This window comes from Electrona antarctica, assembly GCF_951216825.1.
Source record: "Electrona antarctica genome assembly, chromosome: 16".
In the NCBI taxonomy this organism is placed as follows: Eukaryota; Metazoa; Chordata; class Actinopteri; order Myctophiformes; family Myctophidae; genus Electrona; species Electrona antarctica.
In genome coordinates this window covers 35,280,458-35,297,459 of record NC_136797.1, presented here as the reverse complement: position 1 = coordinate 35,297,459, position 17,002 = coordinate 35,280,458, and the positions used below count along the sequence as shown (strand labels likewise).

Below are 17,002 nucleotides of genomic sequence, written 5' to 3'. Positions count from 1 at the left end.
TCTATAGAACTTGAACAGGTCCACTTTTGTTTTGAATTTGTGTTGTATGTGGGGGAAAGTCTGAAGCTTCTAATCTACATGAAGTGCGGTGGAGAAAAAAAAAATCACACCCGTGTGAAGTGAGGGGTGCTCTCATCATCATTTGCATGATAAGAGCACCCCTCACTTTCCTCCGCCATCAGTGTATTAATGGGTGTATTAATACAGTATCACGTAAATTCTCCATTCATTGTCAATGGGAATTTATATATATTTATTTGTGTAGGACAAAAATACCTACCTAAATATCCGTTAGTTTTTGTCGCTGCCCATGCCGTAAGGAACCGTCCTTCCGTTTGTGAACAGGTAATATCCGCCATCATTGGCTTGATGGCAGCGAAACTGTGCACACACACTGCCTAGTGCCTGGATGCTAAAGCTGAACCTCTGCCCCAACCTTTTCACACAGACCTGTTATAATGCATAACACTACTGAGTAGCCATGGCCATGGTCTCCCTGGCCTCAAGGTCAGGCTTTCCGTTGGCCTGTTGGCGTCTGTGGCGAGAGTTCAAGTTGCGGCTGGAACGGCGCTGGTGGGGCTCTTGGTTTGGGACAGCCTCGCCACCCTGTTTCTCTTTGTTTGGTCTGAAGCCTCTGTGGCTGTGCTGCCTCATTGGTTTGTTGCTCTGGGGATCTCGGCCCCCCTGATTCTCGTCACCTACAGCTCCTTCAGTCATCTCTCCTCGCGGTCCGTCAGTGCACGGGGGCTGGCACTGTTGCTGCTGCATCCCTCCGGGTCCCTCTGGGGCACTCTCAGCGGCCTCACTATCGCTTTGGAAGCTGTCTGGACAGTCTCCGCCGCTTTGCGGAGCCCTCCTGTGGGGGTAGCGATTCCTATCAGCGGCGTACCTGCTCCCTTGGACGGCAGCACCTCCTGGGCCGGTGACATTGGCCGCCTCTTTTCCCTTCTCCCCTTCAACCACATCAAATTCCACAGTTTCTCCTTCTCCAACACTGCGAAGGTATTTCCTTGGGTTGTTCTTCTTTATGGCCGTTTGGTAGACAAAAACATCCTCTTTTGTGTCATTCCTGTTGATGAAACCGTATCCATGGCTGACATTAAACCATTTCACTGTACCCAAAACCTTGGTCGAGATGACTTTCCTATTCCCTGCAGAAGCGGCCAGGCTGGATATGCACTCGGCATCTGCAGCACGGTGCGGTGGTTGTGTGTTGGCCTCGCTGCTCATGCTTGCTGGTGTAAATGAAAGCTATGTGGACGAGGACTCTAGTTGGTATATTTCCGATGTGGAGTGGTATCCCGTGATAGATGTGATACAACTGTACTAGTGTTCTTATGGCTCTCTTGAAGTCTGGTCAGTGTGTTATTGTGTGATGTGTGACCGTCACACATCACACAATAACACAAACCGTTGCCAGGTAAACAAATGCCCATTGCAGGCACATCTGCGTACTGTACACAGATGTGCCTCTGGTGGCAAGAACTAATGACGTTTTCCAAGAGAAGACATGAAGCAAAATGTGGCATCTATACCAAACAGGCAAAGCAACTGGGGGTTGGCAGGGTTGCCATCTTCTTCTCCTCTGTCCGTTCCTCTCTGTAGAACACAAGCACGTGTTCAATTTGACATTATGTTCCATTCATTTTACCACTTGCTTGTAGTGAAGTAAATCACATGCCTCCATACATACTGTATCTACATATCCAACAGTTACACAAGTTTATTGCATGCCAGGAAGCACACAAACCCCACCAACTGTCACACATGAGTTCATCTGAGGCCAGAGTGATTTGAGCAGCACAGACCTCTTGCACTCAGGACCACACACACACCTTTCTTCTGGCAGTCCATCGGTGTCAAAGATGACGTAGCTTCCTTATGCTGTGGCGAGTTTGGCAGTGGTCATCTTTGCTGCCGACGATGCCACCGTAGATGACTTAAATGGAGGCTGAGGTGGTACTGGATCAGCATGGTGTCTTTCCTGGCGTCGCACCATCCTCTGTTGGGTACGTTTCTCCTCGAGGTGTTTGACCCCATCGTGACACACACACACACACTGCTTGATTCTCAATTATGACATACAGCTCATGAAAATCTAAAAATCCCATCTCAAAATATTAACCACTAAAAAAGAAAAATCGAGAAATGTCGACCATCTGAAAAGTGTATTAATGTATGCAGTCAATACTTGGTCTGGGCTACTTTTTAACAAATGATTTCATCAATGGGGCGTGGCATGGAGGTGATAAGCCTGTGGCACTGTTGAGGTGTAATGGAAGTTAAAGGTTTCCCAAAGCACCACCATCTTGACACGTGAGCTTGTCAGGCATTTTCAAAAATGAAAAGAATTAATTGAACAAATCTTGTATGGGGTTTCCTGGCACAAAATATTGACAGAATGAGTGATCATGAACATACACACACACACGGCAGGTTTCTCTGAACAACTTTGTCGAGTCGGTTTTATTTTGAAGTGATTTGCAAATCCATGTTTCCTTCACAGATGAACAGAGCTTTCCTTAACAGTATTCCCCCAGAACTGTACAATGCTAGAAAAGTTCACAGCAACGGCACAAACATACAAAATAGTTTTAACAAATTTCAGTTTTGTTTTCTGTCATTGTGTATCACTGTTATGCAAGTATTCTTTTTTTTAGTTCATTTTTATTTTATTTCATTTATTTATTTATTTGCTTAAATACATCTTAACTCTAACCCTGGTACTATGCCCGACCATAGCAAAACATTTCATATTTCAAGTCAAATGTATACGATCTTATTTACAGAAAGAGCGCGTTGGAATCAAAGTGCATCGAGAGAGGATCCTGATTGGTGAAAATGTTTCTGAGGGCTGCTGGGTACATATGTACAGTGTTTACAAATGTTGTAACCATGGCGATCCTTACAGAGCCGTTATAATTATAATAATACATATTGAGCATGGAATAAAAAAAAAGAAAGAAAAGAAAATGCTTCATAAGATTGCGCTTGAGGAGGTAATGTTTGTAAGAAAATTACAAACAAAAAGAAAATAACCATCTTTACATCTTTTTGGACCGAAACATTAAGGCCTAAAAAAAAATAATTACATAAACATTCACGAGTGTCTGTTCAGGAGAGAGGGACAGGAAGTTGGTTAACCCCACGCCCATAAGGTTATGTCAGGAAAGAATATAAATTATATACACTAAAATCCCAGTGTCTCAGTGAATATACACATGGAACCAAATAGACTCGCAAGGACCCTTATGGGTCCATTTGGTTCCATTTGTATATCCTCAGTTATAAATTCATAAATTAACAGGATTTTTATTGTCATCTGAATCCTCCACCTCTCTCTCTTTGAACACTCCGAGAAAAGATTTCGACACTGATATTTTAAATATACACACACAACAAATTAACATAATTAACATTTCCTCCCTGGGCCCTCACCACAGCTAACAACGTAATGCACTTCAGAAGGCATGTGGTCTAAACAGTAGGGGGTGCTGTTGCTACTGACAAACCGTTGGCATTGGCAACAAGAAGGAGGCACCGCTGTAAAGCGCAGAGGGTCGCCGAAAAATAGTTGAAAAAGGAACCCGGAAACCCACAACGATGATCACGACAAGTCGTCTTCTGTGCTCACCACCGATAGCTGGAGATGACGAGAGAGAGAGAGCGCGAGGGAGAGAGAGGAGAGAATGTCTGTCAGAATGTCAGTCAGCAGAGCAGTTCAGTGACATGAACACAAACAAAACATTTATTTTCAATACAAGGTTAACAACTATGTAAATGTATACAAAGATGAAATGTGCCAAAATGATATAATTTATAATTTAAACAAAAACAAACAGGAGACATCAAGTCAAATGCAAATTGGTATAATCAAAATTAAAGTGTGTGTGTGTGTGTGTGTTTACCTAGTATCCTATAGTTTCAACGAACAGATGTTTTGATAGTATATCGTTTAGACTGATGCTGCTAGGTTCTTGGTTTACCTGTGATCCTGCTTGCTTATATTATCGCAAGTGGCTCTAGGTAAAGAGTGTAGACCTGCTACATGGGCTCTATGCACACACACGGCATTTTGGAAAAGAACTTGGGCCACTTCCCTACTTCCTTCACAGGTGTTACCCATAATACTCACTGGGAACATTCTGCTACACCAGTGGGTCTCAAAGTGTCCTTGAGTGCGTTCCAAATGCCCGTACGGGTCCATTTGGTTCCATTTGTACACTCTCAGAGCCCACTAAATGGAACAGAGCCTTAATTAGTATCACCTGTAACACCTGTGAAGGAAGTACAGGTAGGGAGGCGGCCGGGAAGTAGGAAGACTTATTCTGTGTGCATAAAGCCCATTGGCAGTGGACTCACCGCTGGGTACGTGTGACCCACGCTGGAGCTGTGTCTGGTGATGTCGATGTTCAGGTCCTCTTCGTTGGTCTTCAGGTACACAGGGTTGTCAAAGTTCATGCTCTTCTGGTTCTTACTCTGCCAGTTCCTCCACATGAGGTAACCGCCTGCCGCTGCCATGGCTAGCAGAACTATAAACACATGCGCACACACACACTTAACTAATGCCAAATAGTGTATAGCTGAAACATTTATAGCCGTTGTTTACTAAAGCTTTGAATAATGCTATACAAATGATGAATTCATGATGAATTTAGTATTTACTAATGCTCAACTGATGCTTAATAGTAATAATAGTGAAAAGTTATGCAGTGCCAACTAAAAGCGTTAAATATATTTACCATTTACTAAAAACTATATATTTCACAATTTAACTATAATAATCTTGGTTGTGCCTCTACTCACAGACAGGTAGTATTGCCCAGGCTGCAGCTGATCCTCTGGTTGTAGAGTTGACTTCATGGATTGCTGTGCTCATATTGGCTTCTGGAACAACACAATACAACATGATGTGAAATCATTGTTTCTCATTCTTTTGTTTCTAGCAAATATCTGTTCACTTCATTCTTTTGTTTCTAGCAAATATCTGTTCACGTCACTGTTGTCATTCATCTATTATACAACATTCCCATTCCCAAGTGTGTGTGCGTGTTTGTGTCCAGCAGATAGCCTGGCAGAAACATAGTGTGTACACAAAGTTACACGTCGGAACAAAAAAAACAGACTTTACATTCCGGCGTATGCCAGAAATGGTAGATCTACAAGCCCAAGTGAGCTTAGATGCAGAAGAGCATTTCTGATGACGTGGAACCTTGAGGCAGATGGCCTACAGCAGCAGAAGACCACACAGGGGGAACACAACACTTCCAAGAAGATTGGAAAAACATTGCCTGGTGACTGGTCTCAGTGGTGTAAAAACATTGCCTGGTCTCAGTGGTGGAAAGTAACCAAGTACATGTACTCAAGTACTGTACATTTGAGGTATTGTTTTACTTTCTTCAGTATTTTCAATACTTTCACTTCTACGCCACTACATCTCAGAGGAAAATATTTTTTTCCACTACAATTATATGAACACTTTGTGTCAAACTAGGGGGTTTTCATCATTCTGAATCCATTCCATGCATTAGTTTTGCACGAAAAACACTCCTTTGTTTGCGTTAGGCTGCGCAACAGTGACACTTGGTTGTGCTCGAACACAGGGACACAGCCAGCCAGAGACACACATAGCTCCGTATAGGAGTGGTTGCACCACTCAAAAAGTCTGGGTTTCTGAGGCTAAACTGCTGATAACAGATACTGTAGCACAGCGACCACCAGGTGTCGTCATTGTGCTGTGCCCGGTTCATTCCGGTTTTCCTCCACACCTACACAATCACTGTACTTCTTACTGCAGTACCGTATTTGTGTTGTCTGAGTGCCCTGCCTGGGCGGCAGAGGCTTGGGAGGTAGAGCGGCCGCTTGGTAATTGGAAGGTTCCCTCTTCAATCCTCAGTTCCCCCTGAAGTGTCCTTGAGCAAGAACTGAATCTAATTGCTCCAGATGAGCAGGTTGGTGTGTGAATGGGTGAATGAAATGCACATTATAAAGCGCTTTGGATAGAAACGCTACTGGATATAAACGCACCATTTGCCATATTGTTTGGCATCATGGTTCTGAGATGATAGGAAGATTCTTACAACACTATAGGAAGCTTATAAAAAAATATCACTTCAAAGGTTCTGAGAAATTGAGAACGTCATAGAAAGGTTATGAGAATGATACTGATGGGAAGAAGAGCCACAGCATTTAGCAGTGTGGTACAATACATGGTTTGGAAACAATTGTGAGAGCAGTCAAATTTTCCGACAATTTTCGGAAAGATTTGAGGCACATTTTAACGATTTTTCAAAAATAGCAGACCTACAAGTTCATAGCGCGCCACTCGGTGGCGCGCTATGAGCTTGTAGATCTGCTATTTTTCAATAGCTAAATTATAACAATGTTTAAAACACCAAAAGGGGTTCCCGCCCCAAAATGGGTTAATGGTTAATGTGGTTAAACGCTAACGTGACAACGTGACATGGATGCGTTCCAGGTCTCAATGGATTAATTAGGCCCATCTCAAATGAAAAGTGACATTAATTGACTCATAGCAATCAGTTGGTCATCTCTAGTATTTAAAATGCAATGACATACATCCCTAACAAGTGTAGCCTTGGACAGGCCAAGACCACATGGCCCATGGCTTAGTTTATAGCAATTACATACTGTACTTATTCTGCTAATTATTGTGTGATAAGCCACACGCACATTACGCAATACAAACATACATAATCAAAGTATAATATTGTTTGTACCTCCAATTCTGTACCCTTTTGCTTAAAACTGAAGGGTGTGTATTCCATTTAACTGAACTGACTGTTCAATTGGCCCAAATCTACTCCAGTGGAAAGATAGAGCATAAGGGATATATTCAGATACTGAAAAATCTGAGTTTATTCTATTGCCATCGACTCCAAAACCATCAGCTAACGGGCATGGAACGTGGGTGCCACTAGCTCTCCAGTCACGTGGTCTGCACGGTGTCTGACGTTGGACGCAAGCCCGTTCATCAGGTAGAATGCTCCGGGAAAGAGGTAGTCCCATTGCATAGTATGAGCCCTATATGATCCACTTCCCCTATAGAAGCCACCACCTATATGATCTGCCCCTATCTGTGGTCTGCATCCAGACCACTCAGAACTTATATTCAGTACAATGGGGTAATTGATGAAACATGTTGAAATAATAATGCTATAAGACTACGTTTTTTCCAATTGGAAATATCCTATAAAACGGGGTCGTATTATAATCGGAGACTAGACTAGGACATTCAATCAATGTCCACAAATTAGTCAATTTCTTTGTGTGAAAATAGCCGACCTACAAGCGACACGTTGTGAGCTTGTAGATCTGCCATCACTAGGTTGGGTCTGGGGGAGACATCAAATTAATGTCTCTTCTGGGTCACGGGCTAAAAGGTTTGTAACGCAAGAGCACTGCACAACACATTCAACACAAGCACAAAACATCATTCTAACAATGCTAGTGATGCTAGCAAGCAGGCCAAGCATCCTCTTCAGGCTGTTATCTCTGCAGCACAGTCAATACTGGCACAGCATGTGGTCTGCTAGGCACAACGCATTCAGACATCGACTCAATCAATATAATAAAAAATGTCCCAAAATGTTCGCATCAAATCAGTTGCTCTACTTTGGGCTCTGGTAGCAAATCAGTTACTTTACTCAGGGACCCATAAGCGATCTGCATTTTAGCTACTAAGCCTGATTTACAATTAGTCATATGCCAGTCTCTCAGGCCAAAAATAGCCGATCTACAAGCTCACAACACGTCACACCGTGGCTGGTGTTTACCTGCGAGAGGCGGAGAGTTCCCATCATTCTCTGAGGGAGTGGTAGATGGGTCTGTTGTACACAAAGTCATGGTCATGCTGTTTGACAACTAACCAACTAACAAAATGTACATAAACAAATGAATGCACAAATATATTGAATGAAAAACAAGTAGATTAAGTTCAGATGGTACGAGCTGACCTACATAGGCCCGTCTTTAAATCCGTGGAGCTTTGTCTCTTGGGATCAATCACCTCGTTATAAAGAAAATAAAATGGAAACTATTTATAGCAACCCATTCTAATAGAGAGAGAGGGGAATGAGCTAAACTAAGCTAGCTTCATTCTAATAGAGAGAGAGGGGAATGAGCTAAACTAAGCTAGCTTCATTCTAATAGAGAGAGAGGGGAATGAGCTAAACTAAGCTAGCTTCATTCTAATGGAGAGAGAGGGAATGAGCTAAACTAAGCTAGCTTCATTCTAATGGAGAGAGAGGGAATGAGCTAAACTAAGCTAGCTTCATTCTAATGGAGAGAGAGGGAATGAGCTAAACTAAGCTAGCTTCATTCCAACGAGACAGGAAGACCAAACAACGACTAAAAGAAGTTTTCAAATTCTAGGTTTGAGGGCTCATTAAAATGTTGTCCATAAGGGGAGTTGGCAGCCAACAAATTATCCTGACTGGGGTAGGCCAGACTCTACCTTCTCTGCCTTCCTCATTATCCATCTCAATGGAGGGATTCAAAGTTCAAACCCACAGACTAATTATAAACAGTCAAACACCAATGTAACCTCATGACATAATCGATAAACATTTAATCATGTGGATCACGGGATTCACATGGGAACGGCGTAGCTCCATTGTGGATCCTGGATCTTCATCTAACCCGCCTGTGATGTCGGTCATCCACAACATCAAACTCCAAATTTGGACAAGGATTGGCCTTGATCAGAGCCTCACTGACTTCTATAATTGAAGTTCAACATGTTTTATATTAACACATTATGTGCCCTTTCATTCTTTCAAAATGGCAACGTGGGGTGCCCACTTTTAGACCCACATTTTGACATTTTGAAAGGAAAAAAAAACAAGGCGTCCACAGACGTCCTGGGCACTACATGCGGTAATTCCTAGGATGTCTGTGGACGTCTTGGGCATTGTGTTGTGTGTAATGTAATATAAACAACAACACTGTATATAGTCACGTATAAAACATGTTATATACACTATAGTAGAGTATAAAACATGTTATATGCACTACAACACTGTCGAGATAATATGGAGATACTGCTGTGGCCTACTGGCTTATCAGACCAGCTCAACTAGCACCAGATACAGACAGACCCCCTTATAGCCAGGCTAGACTCCTGCAGAGCCGTACAAAAGCGGCGAAATTAGTCTTGAGCAATACATTTCTGTTCCTGCTTCCATTTAAATTAGCAGCTACTGAAACAAAGGGTTTATCCTCCCTGGGATCTATCAAGGGTTATTTATGTTAATGAACCTGCGTCTCCATGAAGAGGGTTTGGGGGGGGGGGGGGATGTAAAAAAACAACATCTTAAACGCTTTTCATGCTCACGGTTATTTAACTTGAGCCAAAACACTCCCTAATCAGCCTTTACGGAGTGTAGAATGAACCCCTAGGTAGTCGTTGAGAGGTTTGTAGTGAATGAACAGAGTGTGTGAAACCACAGCACTAACAGGATTAGCTCTGCTAAAAGCAACATTACAGCTCCTATTGGGGACAGTAGTGACAGCTGTAAAATGGGACAAATGTGTTAGCGAGCCGGGGGGGCATGATGGTTTGTTTATTGGCACAAAACCAGTAGTGGAAGAAGTCTGTGCAACCACTTGGGTGTTTTAAATATTCAAAAATAGCAGATCATAGTGTGTCATTTAGAAAATTCCAGAAACATTATTAAAGCAAACATTATTAACTCAAATCTTTGCTTCTGGCACAAATACATGAAAAAGTTTGAGTCTACCACGTCTGTCTCAGAGAAGATCTGTGGACAGTTTGGAAACCCGCCTACCAGTGACATCGATGTGGAATCCAAGCCAATAGCTTTCCATTTCTGGAAAGTTAGAATGATATAATCGAAGCCTTGTTAATAGAAATCAAACTAGAACATTTTAAATGTTGTTTAAAAAAAAAAAAAAAGAAAAGGGCAGGTGTTCGGGTGAATTTTGGTGGGGGCCAATTCGTCCAAAATCAACAAGATTGTGCACTTGGTGACAAGTTTTAGATTTTTGGCATGGTATTAGGTATGGTTATATAAAGGTTTTCAAAAACAAGTTGGGCAAACAAGTTGGAGACACACACAAGTTGGACACACACGCAGATCTAGAGATTGCATACAGTATTAGCCATTTTCTGTGCACGACACCATCAAGTACAAATCAGGCATCACTCACGCCAAACCCAACCACTAAACCTAGCCTCTAAAAGTCGTGTATAGGGAAGGAGGAACTTTCCACGGCGAAAAACTCAACTTCAAATCTCATGAAACACCTGGAAAAAAAGTCTTAGTGTTCATTTAATTCAAATGAGTGTACAAATTAAACCAAATGGACCCATCATAATGTGTACACTATACAGTACACTTTTCAGAGTAAAATAAAGGGAGAGAAAAAACTGCTAATGTTGAAAATGCAAAGAAAATGCAATTACTGGGGTCGAGTAATAAGTAAAGTAATAACTAGTTACTTTTGGCATGGAGTTTTTAAGTAATAAGTAATAATATTACTGTTTTAGAGTAACTTTGACAACACTGATTGTAACCCAACTAAAAATATTTCTTGTGAGGTCCAGGACAATTGTTCTATACTTGTGGGGACATTTGGCCCCTCACAAGTATAGTTACACTCAAGCACGCACAAGATGACAAGACAACAAAGCCAGGCTGGGTGAGAGGCAGGGCAGAGAGACAGTAGGGGCTGAGAAAACGGGATCATACACAGTACACACTGGCACAGCTTCTATTCAGCTGTCACACTGCTAACCGCAGACAGACAGGACACTGTGGCTGGCCAGAGAAAGGAAAGAGGAGTGTGTTTTCTAGTCGACGGAACAGAAGTAAAGCCTCACCCAGCAGATGGGCTGCTCAAATCACAGGAGGGGGTGGGGGGGGGTTGGAGGATGGGAGCTTGGGATCCGGAACCAACGAGGATCCGGAATCTCGGTTCCATCACATAATACCCGTGGTTCTCAAACGTTTGCGTTTCAAGGACCACTATAACTCTTCCTCTGTACAAGAGGAAGGAATTGTTAAGGAACCGGAATCTTTAAAATAAAAAAGGATCCCAACCCTAGGTGGGGGAGGGGGGGGGGCTGTTATGGGTTAAGTGTCTTTCTCAAGGACACTGACACGTACAGTACTGGAACCTTGCGACCTTCAGATTCCCAGATGGCCTCTCTACCCACTCAGCTACTGACTGGCATAGAAAAACACTAAAACCAGGACACCTATGGATAGCACACAAACACACTCAATGTGATGCTGTGGGCACGCACAACCACACGGGGTACTTGGGATATGGTTGTCGGATATGGATATTCAAGGCTGATGCTGATATTTGGGGAAAACAGGAAGACTACTGTAGCTGACAGGTCGATATCAACCCATTTCATTTTCTCTTAAAAATTCAGATATCCATTTCACCAATGTTAAACTCTGTGTACCATCTGATTCCACAATCTGAACACATGTCGTTCAATCTCGACAGGCATGTTTATCGTTTACCCCGTTTTAGATTTCAGGTAGCTTAAGCACTCTACTATGAGTCCTGCCTGACATTTGCATGTCATGTGCATTACAAAATACACTGGATTATCCAAGTAATTATCTATTTTGAAACAAATAAAAACGAAATCTAAATGTCATATTGGCAACCTTAGCAGATGAATACCAGTACAAAAGCAACAAAATGAAACTCTTTTCAACATCAAATCCAGTTTAACCCATTAGTAAAGGACCAAATTAATTCCGTGTTCCACATGACAAGGCCAGCATTTTCCATTTAGTTTAAAAAAAGCACTCATGCAATCCAGAGATTGAGCAAAGCAGCTTGACCAGACAGCATCGCTTTTGGAGTTAAATACAAGCAACGTGTACTAATGTATTAATGTACATTAAACTGAGCAACAAGACCACAGCACTTTCATATTCTTGCCGTCGAGCAGAAACCTTGTATGTCCATATTTCAACTCTTAATAGTTGAAATATGGAGGGGGAATTAATGCCCTCAACTAGATATTTTCTCTCAACTCGATTACTGCAATGCACTTTTTTCTGGCCTGCCAAAGAAAATAACTGACAGGCTACAGCTTGTTCAGAATGGGGAAGCCAGTTTTAGCCTCTTTACACTGGCTCCCGGTTGTTTTTAGCATCGATTTAAAATTATTTTACTTGTTTATAAAGCTCTAAATAGTTTGCGCCCTCCTACCTTCATGACTGCCTGCCCAGATATGTCCCAAACCGCACCCTTAGGTTCGCCACTGCTGACCTGCTCGAGGTGCCCCCAAAAAAGGCATTTAAGAAAATATGGTGAAACAGCTTTCTGCTCCAACGGGCCGATGGCCTTGAATAAACTCCCACTAACGCCAGGGCTCCACCGGACGCGTTGCGTCGCGTCAAAAAACGCACCGGTTCAATTTTAATGCACGCGTCGCGTCTCCGTCAACGCGGGCAGTGGAGCCACCCTTCATTGATTAAAAAGGGAACATTCCCTGACGGTGACGGAGACGCGACGCTGACGCGCCTGGTGGAGCCCGGCCGTTAGACTAGCACCCTCTGTAGACACTTTGAAATCACAGCTCAAGACATTTAAGTTTTTTGTTTTGTTTTTTTGCTGCACCTGCTATACCCATTGCTTTGCCCGTTTGGTTTTTTTTTTATGTTTTGTCTTGTGCTTTATTGATTTCTTTGATTTTTATGTTTTATGTTTTTTGTTCTCTCACAACAACTGCTATAATGATTTAGAGTGATTTTTCAGTGCCCTTTATCCCAGCCTACCAGGTAGAAATTAAATTGAAATGGTAAAAATAACAGCCCAAGTGGTCCAGTAGATTGACATAGAAGGGGATTCAGTGAGGTGCCTTTGTGTATTAAAACCTGCTATACAAATAAACCTGCCTTTCTCAACAGCTGATAACAGCTGAATAACTAACGGAAAAAAACTGATTAACTGAATAGCTAACTGAAAATAAAAAAAGATTAGATTACATGTCCACATAATTAACTGGAAAAGACATGTTTAGACAAGTTGTTCTCAACATGGGGTCCGGAGACTCCCAGGGGTCCTTGAGGAGAGTCCAGGGGCTGTCCAGTATAATGTTGCTGTTGGGCAGAAACCTCTTATCTCCATATTCTAACTTCTTCATTGAATGCCCAACATACTACAGCGTCAAACAAAAGCAGCAGAAGTAGGAAATCTACAAGCTCACACAGGATTAATAATTAAAATCAATTAATGATCATGGAAATGCTGAGGTAAACATTATGAGGGTAAAGTCTTAATCACTGTGTGAACGAATTTAAATGGCTGTAAAATCAAGGAATTCAACAAAGTGTACAAATGGATACATTAAACAGGGAGCGTTTATACTTCTGCTCAATATTTCCATTCATTTGGGCATCAAAACACAGTTCAGTTTAACTTGAGCAAGTGTAAAACAAAACGGGGTTAAGGTTGTCTTAACGCAATGAGAGATTAAACACTGCAACCAACCAGGTTATCAAAAATAGTCTAGCCAACAAAGACCTTTCGTGGGGAATATAAATGGTGGAATACATTTAAGCGTAGTAATCATGAAACCGTGATTTTCACTCAGACTATAGACAACTTATCAGAACACGCCACACTACTATCATAGAGTCAACTTGCAAAACAACCGGAAGCTTATAAGACACAATAGAAAAGAAGCCACGGCACTCGCACATAAAATGCATGCCATCAAACCTTCGGGTTTACCTCCCGGTGTGGAGGAAGAAAGCTTTTAATTGTGTTTATTCTGACGTATCCTTTACTATACACCATATATACTGAGTGCAAGCAATTCCCAAAACAGTTTTCCAAAATACCCCGGCCTCCAGTCACTGAGATTAGCTGTGAGACGCAGACGAATCGCAAAAGAATTATTGCTCCGGGGAACGTCACAAGTCTCACACTCGGGATGCTGAGTGAACCAAAGCGATCGCAGGTTTGGGAATCGCTTACATGCAACCTGAATGTGCACATGGTTGCAGTCTCAATGTTCGTGTATAGAAATATTTGGTCTATAGAACTTCATGATCAAAATCTATGACAGTTTCATCTAGGGCAGGGCTGCAACTATCAAGCAAACCAATTAGATTTTGTGCAAAAACTTAAAATAGCACATTATACAAGCTCGTAGATAGACTATTTTTATTAAATTAGCAATTTATCGATTAGTTTGATTAACTGTCACAACCCTAGTTTCATCGCTAACGAGGGCTGGACGACTCACCTGGTCTGCATCGCATGCCGTCTGCAGCCAGTTCTTGGCCCTGGGGACACACACACGTGTACTTGGCGGAATGTTTGTTGATCTGTGGAGCCGGCAAACACATGTAACTGCACCCTCCGTTCTTGCCTTTCTCTGAACACCAGTTGGTACCTGGAGAACAGGGAGGATTCACCGTTTAGGGTCATGGGTCCTCAAGAGTCACTACAGGTGGGGTTCCAAATATTTGAACTTCTTTTACTTGAACAGTAGCATCCCTATTCTGGGGCTTGTAGATCTGCTATTTTCAGTGAAGAGGTTTGGGAAAAGGGCAGATCAAGTACAGAGCTAAGTATTAAAAGTCTGAAAATATACATTAACATGAATCCAATATACCAATAGAAAAATAAATCATTCAAATTTTTCCACTGCGCCAGAACCAGAGTGTTATGAGCGCATACAGGACAACAGGATATTAAAAAAGGCGTGATATGGCGTCATCGGCAGGGAGGTAGATAGAAAAATAGGCGTCAAAGGCGTAATTAGCGATAAATTAGTTAAAGCCCCATGTTAACTCTTACCAGACAGCTGAATCAGCTCATGGTAAACAATAATGTCTTGCAGTTCGTTCAAGTTACTGGCGAGAGTCACCACTTCTGAACCGGTGAACTTGTTGGCCCCGTAGATGGCCCCGTTTTGTCTGTCCGTCCAGAATACTCGGTCCTGAGGGGGGAGGGAGGGAGGCAGTGATTTAGTGAGTAAAGCCTGATTTATGCACTGGAACCAACTTCCAGTGCAAGTTTGAAACCCCCCTCTAGTCCTTGGAACTCTTTCCTCCAACCTAACTACTAACATTACCGTTTATGGTAATGTTAGTAGTTAGGTGCAGGCTGTTAAGAGTTTCTTAACAGCCTGCACACACCCTGTAAATATGAAGACACCAAATATCTCCAAGTCAAAATCTAACTTTATTTTAAACAACAGAAGGTGGAGACAGAGTATCAACACCACACAGACAAATATGTACATCATTAAACGCCGACAACAACAAATGTCCAAATGTCATTGTCAGTCAATGAGTTATGATAAGAGCATCAAGTGCGCTTATCATACATCACACAAGTGTGATTTCTGTTTTCAAGTGCAGTACCCAATCAACAGAGTACTTGGAAGGAAGCCTGGAGTTATGTAAAACCTCCATACTTGGGCTGGGCATGCACAGATAATGGCATATCTATGACTAGTGTAGGGCTTCATATTTGGGCAAAAGCGAAGGACTGAAAACCATGATCGTAGTAAGAGTAAGGGTTGGTGCAGACTGCAAGGAAGCTCAGATGGATTTGAAGCTTCTTTTAAAAGTATGCTGCAATTAAACAATTGTGTTCCAGATCTCCCTGCCTAGTTTTCACTAACCTTTGAAAAGCCACTGCACCGACTTGATCATTGCTTGTCATGAAAATCCACTTTAAAGTGGTGTAATCGCTTGTCGTAGTGTTACAAAATATTCCAAAGTGGCGATCACAACAACAGAGCGGAGAAGGAACGCGCGCAATTGTAATGCATTGGGCCTCAATTTCCCAGAACCCTTTGCAGATGTTTTCGCGATGACATCAAAACGAGTCAATTCAAACTTATTAAAAACACGGATTAAACAATGAAAACATAACTTGGGAGGGAAGCTGTTCTACAGTCAATTAACTTGTGTAAGTCGTGTTCAGGAGGAGTCAAAGTGTTAATGCTCCAGCAGCACCGTTCCCGTCGACCATATATTTGACAGTCTATCTATGGAGTGTGGTTACATGACAGTCTATCTATGGGGTGTGGTTACATGACAGTCTATCTATGGGGTGTGGTTACATGACAGTCTATCTATGGGGTGTGGAGTACCTCAAACACTGTGAGAGCGTAGGGGTGAGACAGGTAGTCTGGTGACTGGAGAACCTTCCTCCTGTTGTCTCCGTTCAGGTCCACGCTGCACAGCATGTGGAGCTTAGAGTCCACCCAGTACAGCCTGCCTTTGATCAGATCTGAAACGCACCAAGAGGCGAGGAGAGGAATGAGAAGAAATGAGAGGGGTAGCGAGGAGACGAGAGGATGTTTTACCACACACACCCACACACTAGGGGTGGGCAAAAACAATCGATTCAGGGATATATCATGATTTTTAATGCCACAATATTAAAATCGAAATTAATTTAGTTTATTTTTTTATTTCATGTCAGAAAGACTGACTGACGTTTCATGGTCTATATCGTTTAGAATTGTTTTAAAATGTTCTAGCATGATTGAACTTTTCATGGTCTATATTGTTTTAAAATGTTCTAGTATAAAAAAAGCAAAGTCATTTGGAAGAAAAGGATTGCAAATGCGCAATATAAATCAAATCTGTTCCCTAGGTATCGATAAATTCTATGTAAGTCATACAAAACTCCAGTGCTACGCATCTGTGTCGCTTTAGTGTTTAACCACTTTAACAATTGATATTGTCAATGGGGATTTATTCTTTGTGTTAGGACAAAATAGCCGATTTGCTCGTCTGCATATAACGTAAATTCTCCATTCATTGTCAATGGCATTTAATGTTTGTTTTAACACAAAAATAGCCGACACATATGGCGTAAATTCTCCATTCATCGTCAATGGCAGTTTGTGTTAGGACAAGAATCTACACTATAGCTGAATTTAGGAGGGGCTAGTGCCCCTCAAAACCTGTGTGAAGATGTATGTCATCATACATCATCCAATTCCAGCCAATCACAA

The 17,002-nt window shown here is 42.0% G+C and overlaps 2 protein-coding genes across 2 annotated transcripts in view; both read right to left on the bottom strand.

The window, feature by feature from the left end:
• Window positions 1-468: 468 nt before the first annotated feature.
• LOC306939418 (Y-box-binding protein 1-like) lies at window positions 469-1,230 on the bottom strand (the record flags this gene model as incomplete). The annotated part of the gene is made up of 1 exon (XM_079524006.1): window positions 469-1,230. The coding sequence occupies one exon, from the start codon at window positions 1,228-1,230 to the stop codon at window positions 469-471; it is 762 nt and encodes a 253-aa protein (XP_079380132.1).
• Window positions 1,231-2,437: 1,207 nt separating this feature from the next.
• Window positions 2,438-17,002, bottom strand: part of vldlr (very low density lipoprotein receptor) — a 65,920-nt gene continuing 51,355 nt past the window's right edge. The window contains exons 14-19 of the mRNA XM_079523743.1: window positions 16,130-16,269; window positions 14,824-14,965; window positions 14,267-14,416; window positions 4,807-4,887; window positions 4,363-4,532; window positions 2,438-3,643 (exon numbers count right to left, since the gene is read on the bottom strand). Coding sequence (XP_079379869.1) covers window positions 3,608-3,643; window positions 4,363-4,532; window positions 4,807-4,887; window positions 14,267-14,416; window positions 14,824-14,965; window positions 16,130-16,269 — 719 coding nt within the window. The 3' untranslated portion in view covers window positions 2,438-3,607. The remainder of the gene's footprint in view (window positions 3,644-4,362; window positions 4,533-4,806; window positions 4,888-14,266; window positions 14,417-14,823; window positions 14,966-16,129; window positions 16,270-17,002) is intronic.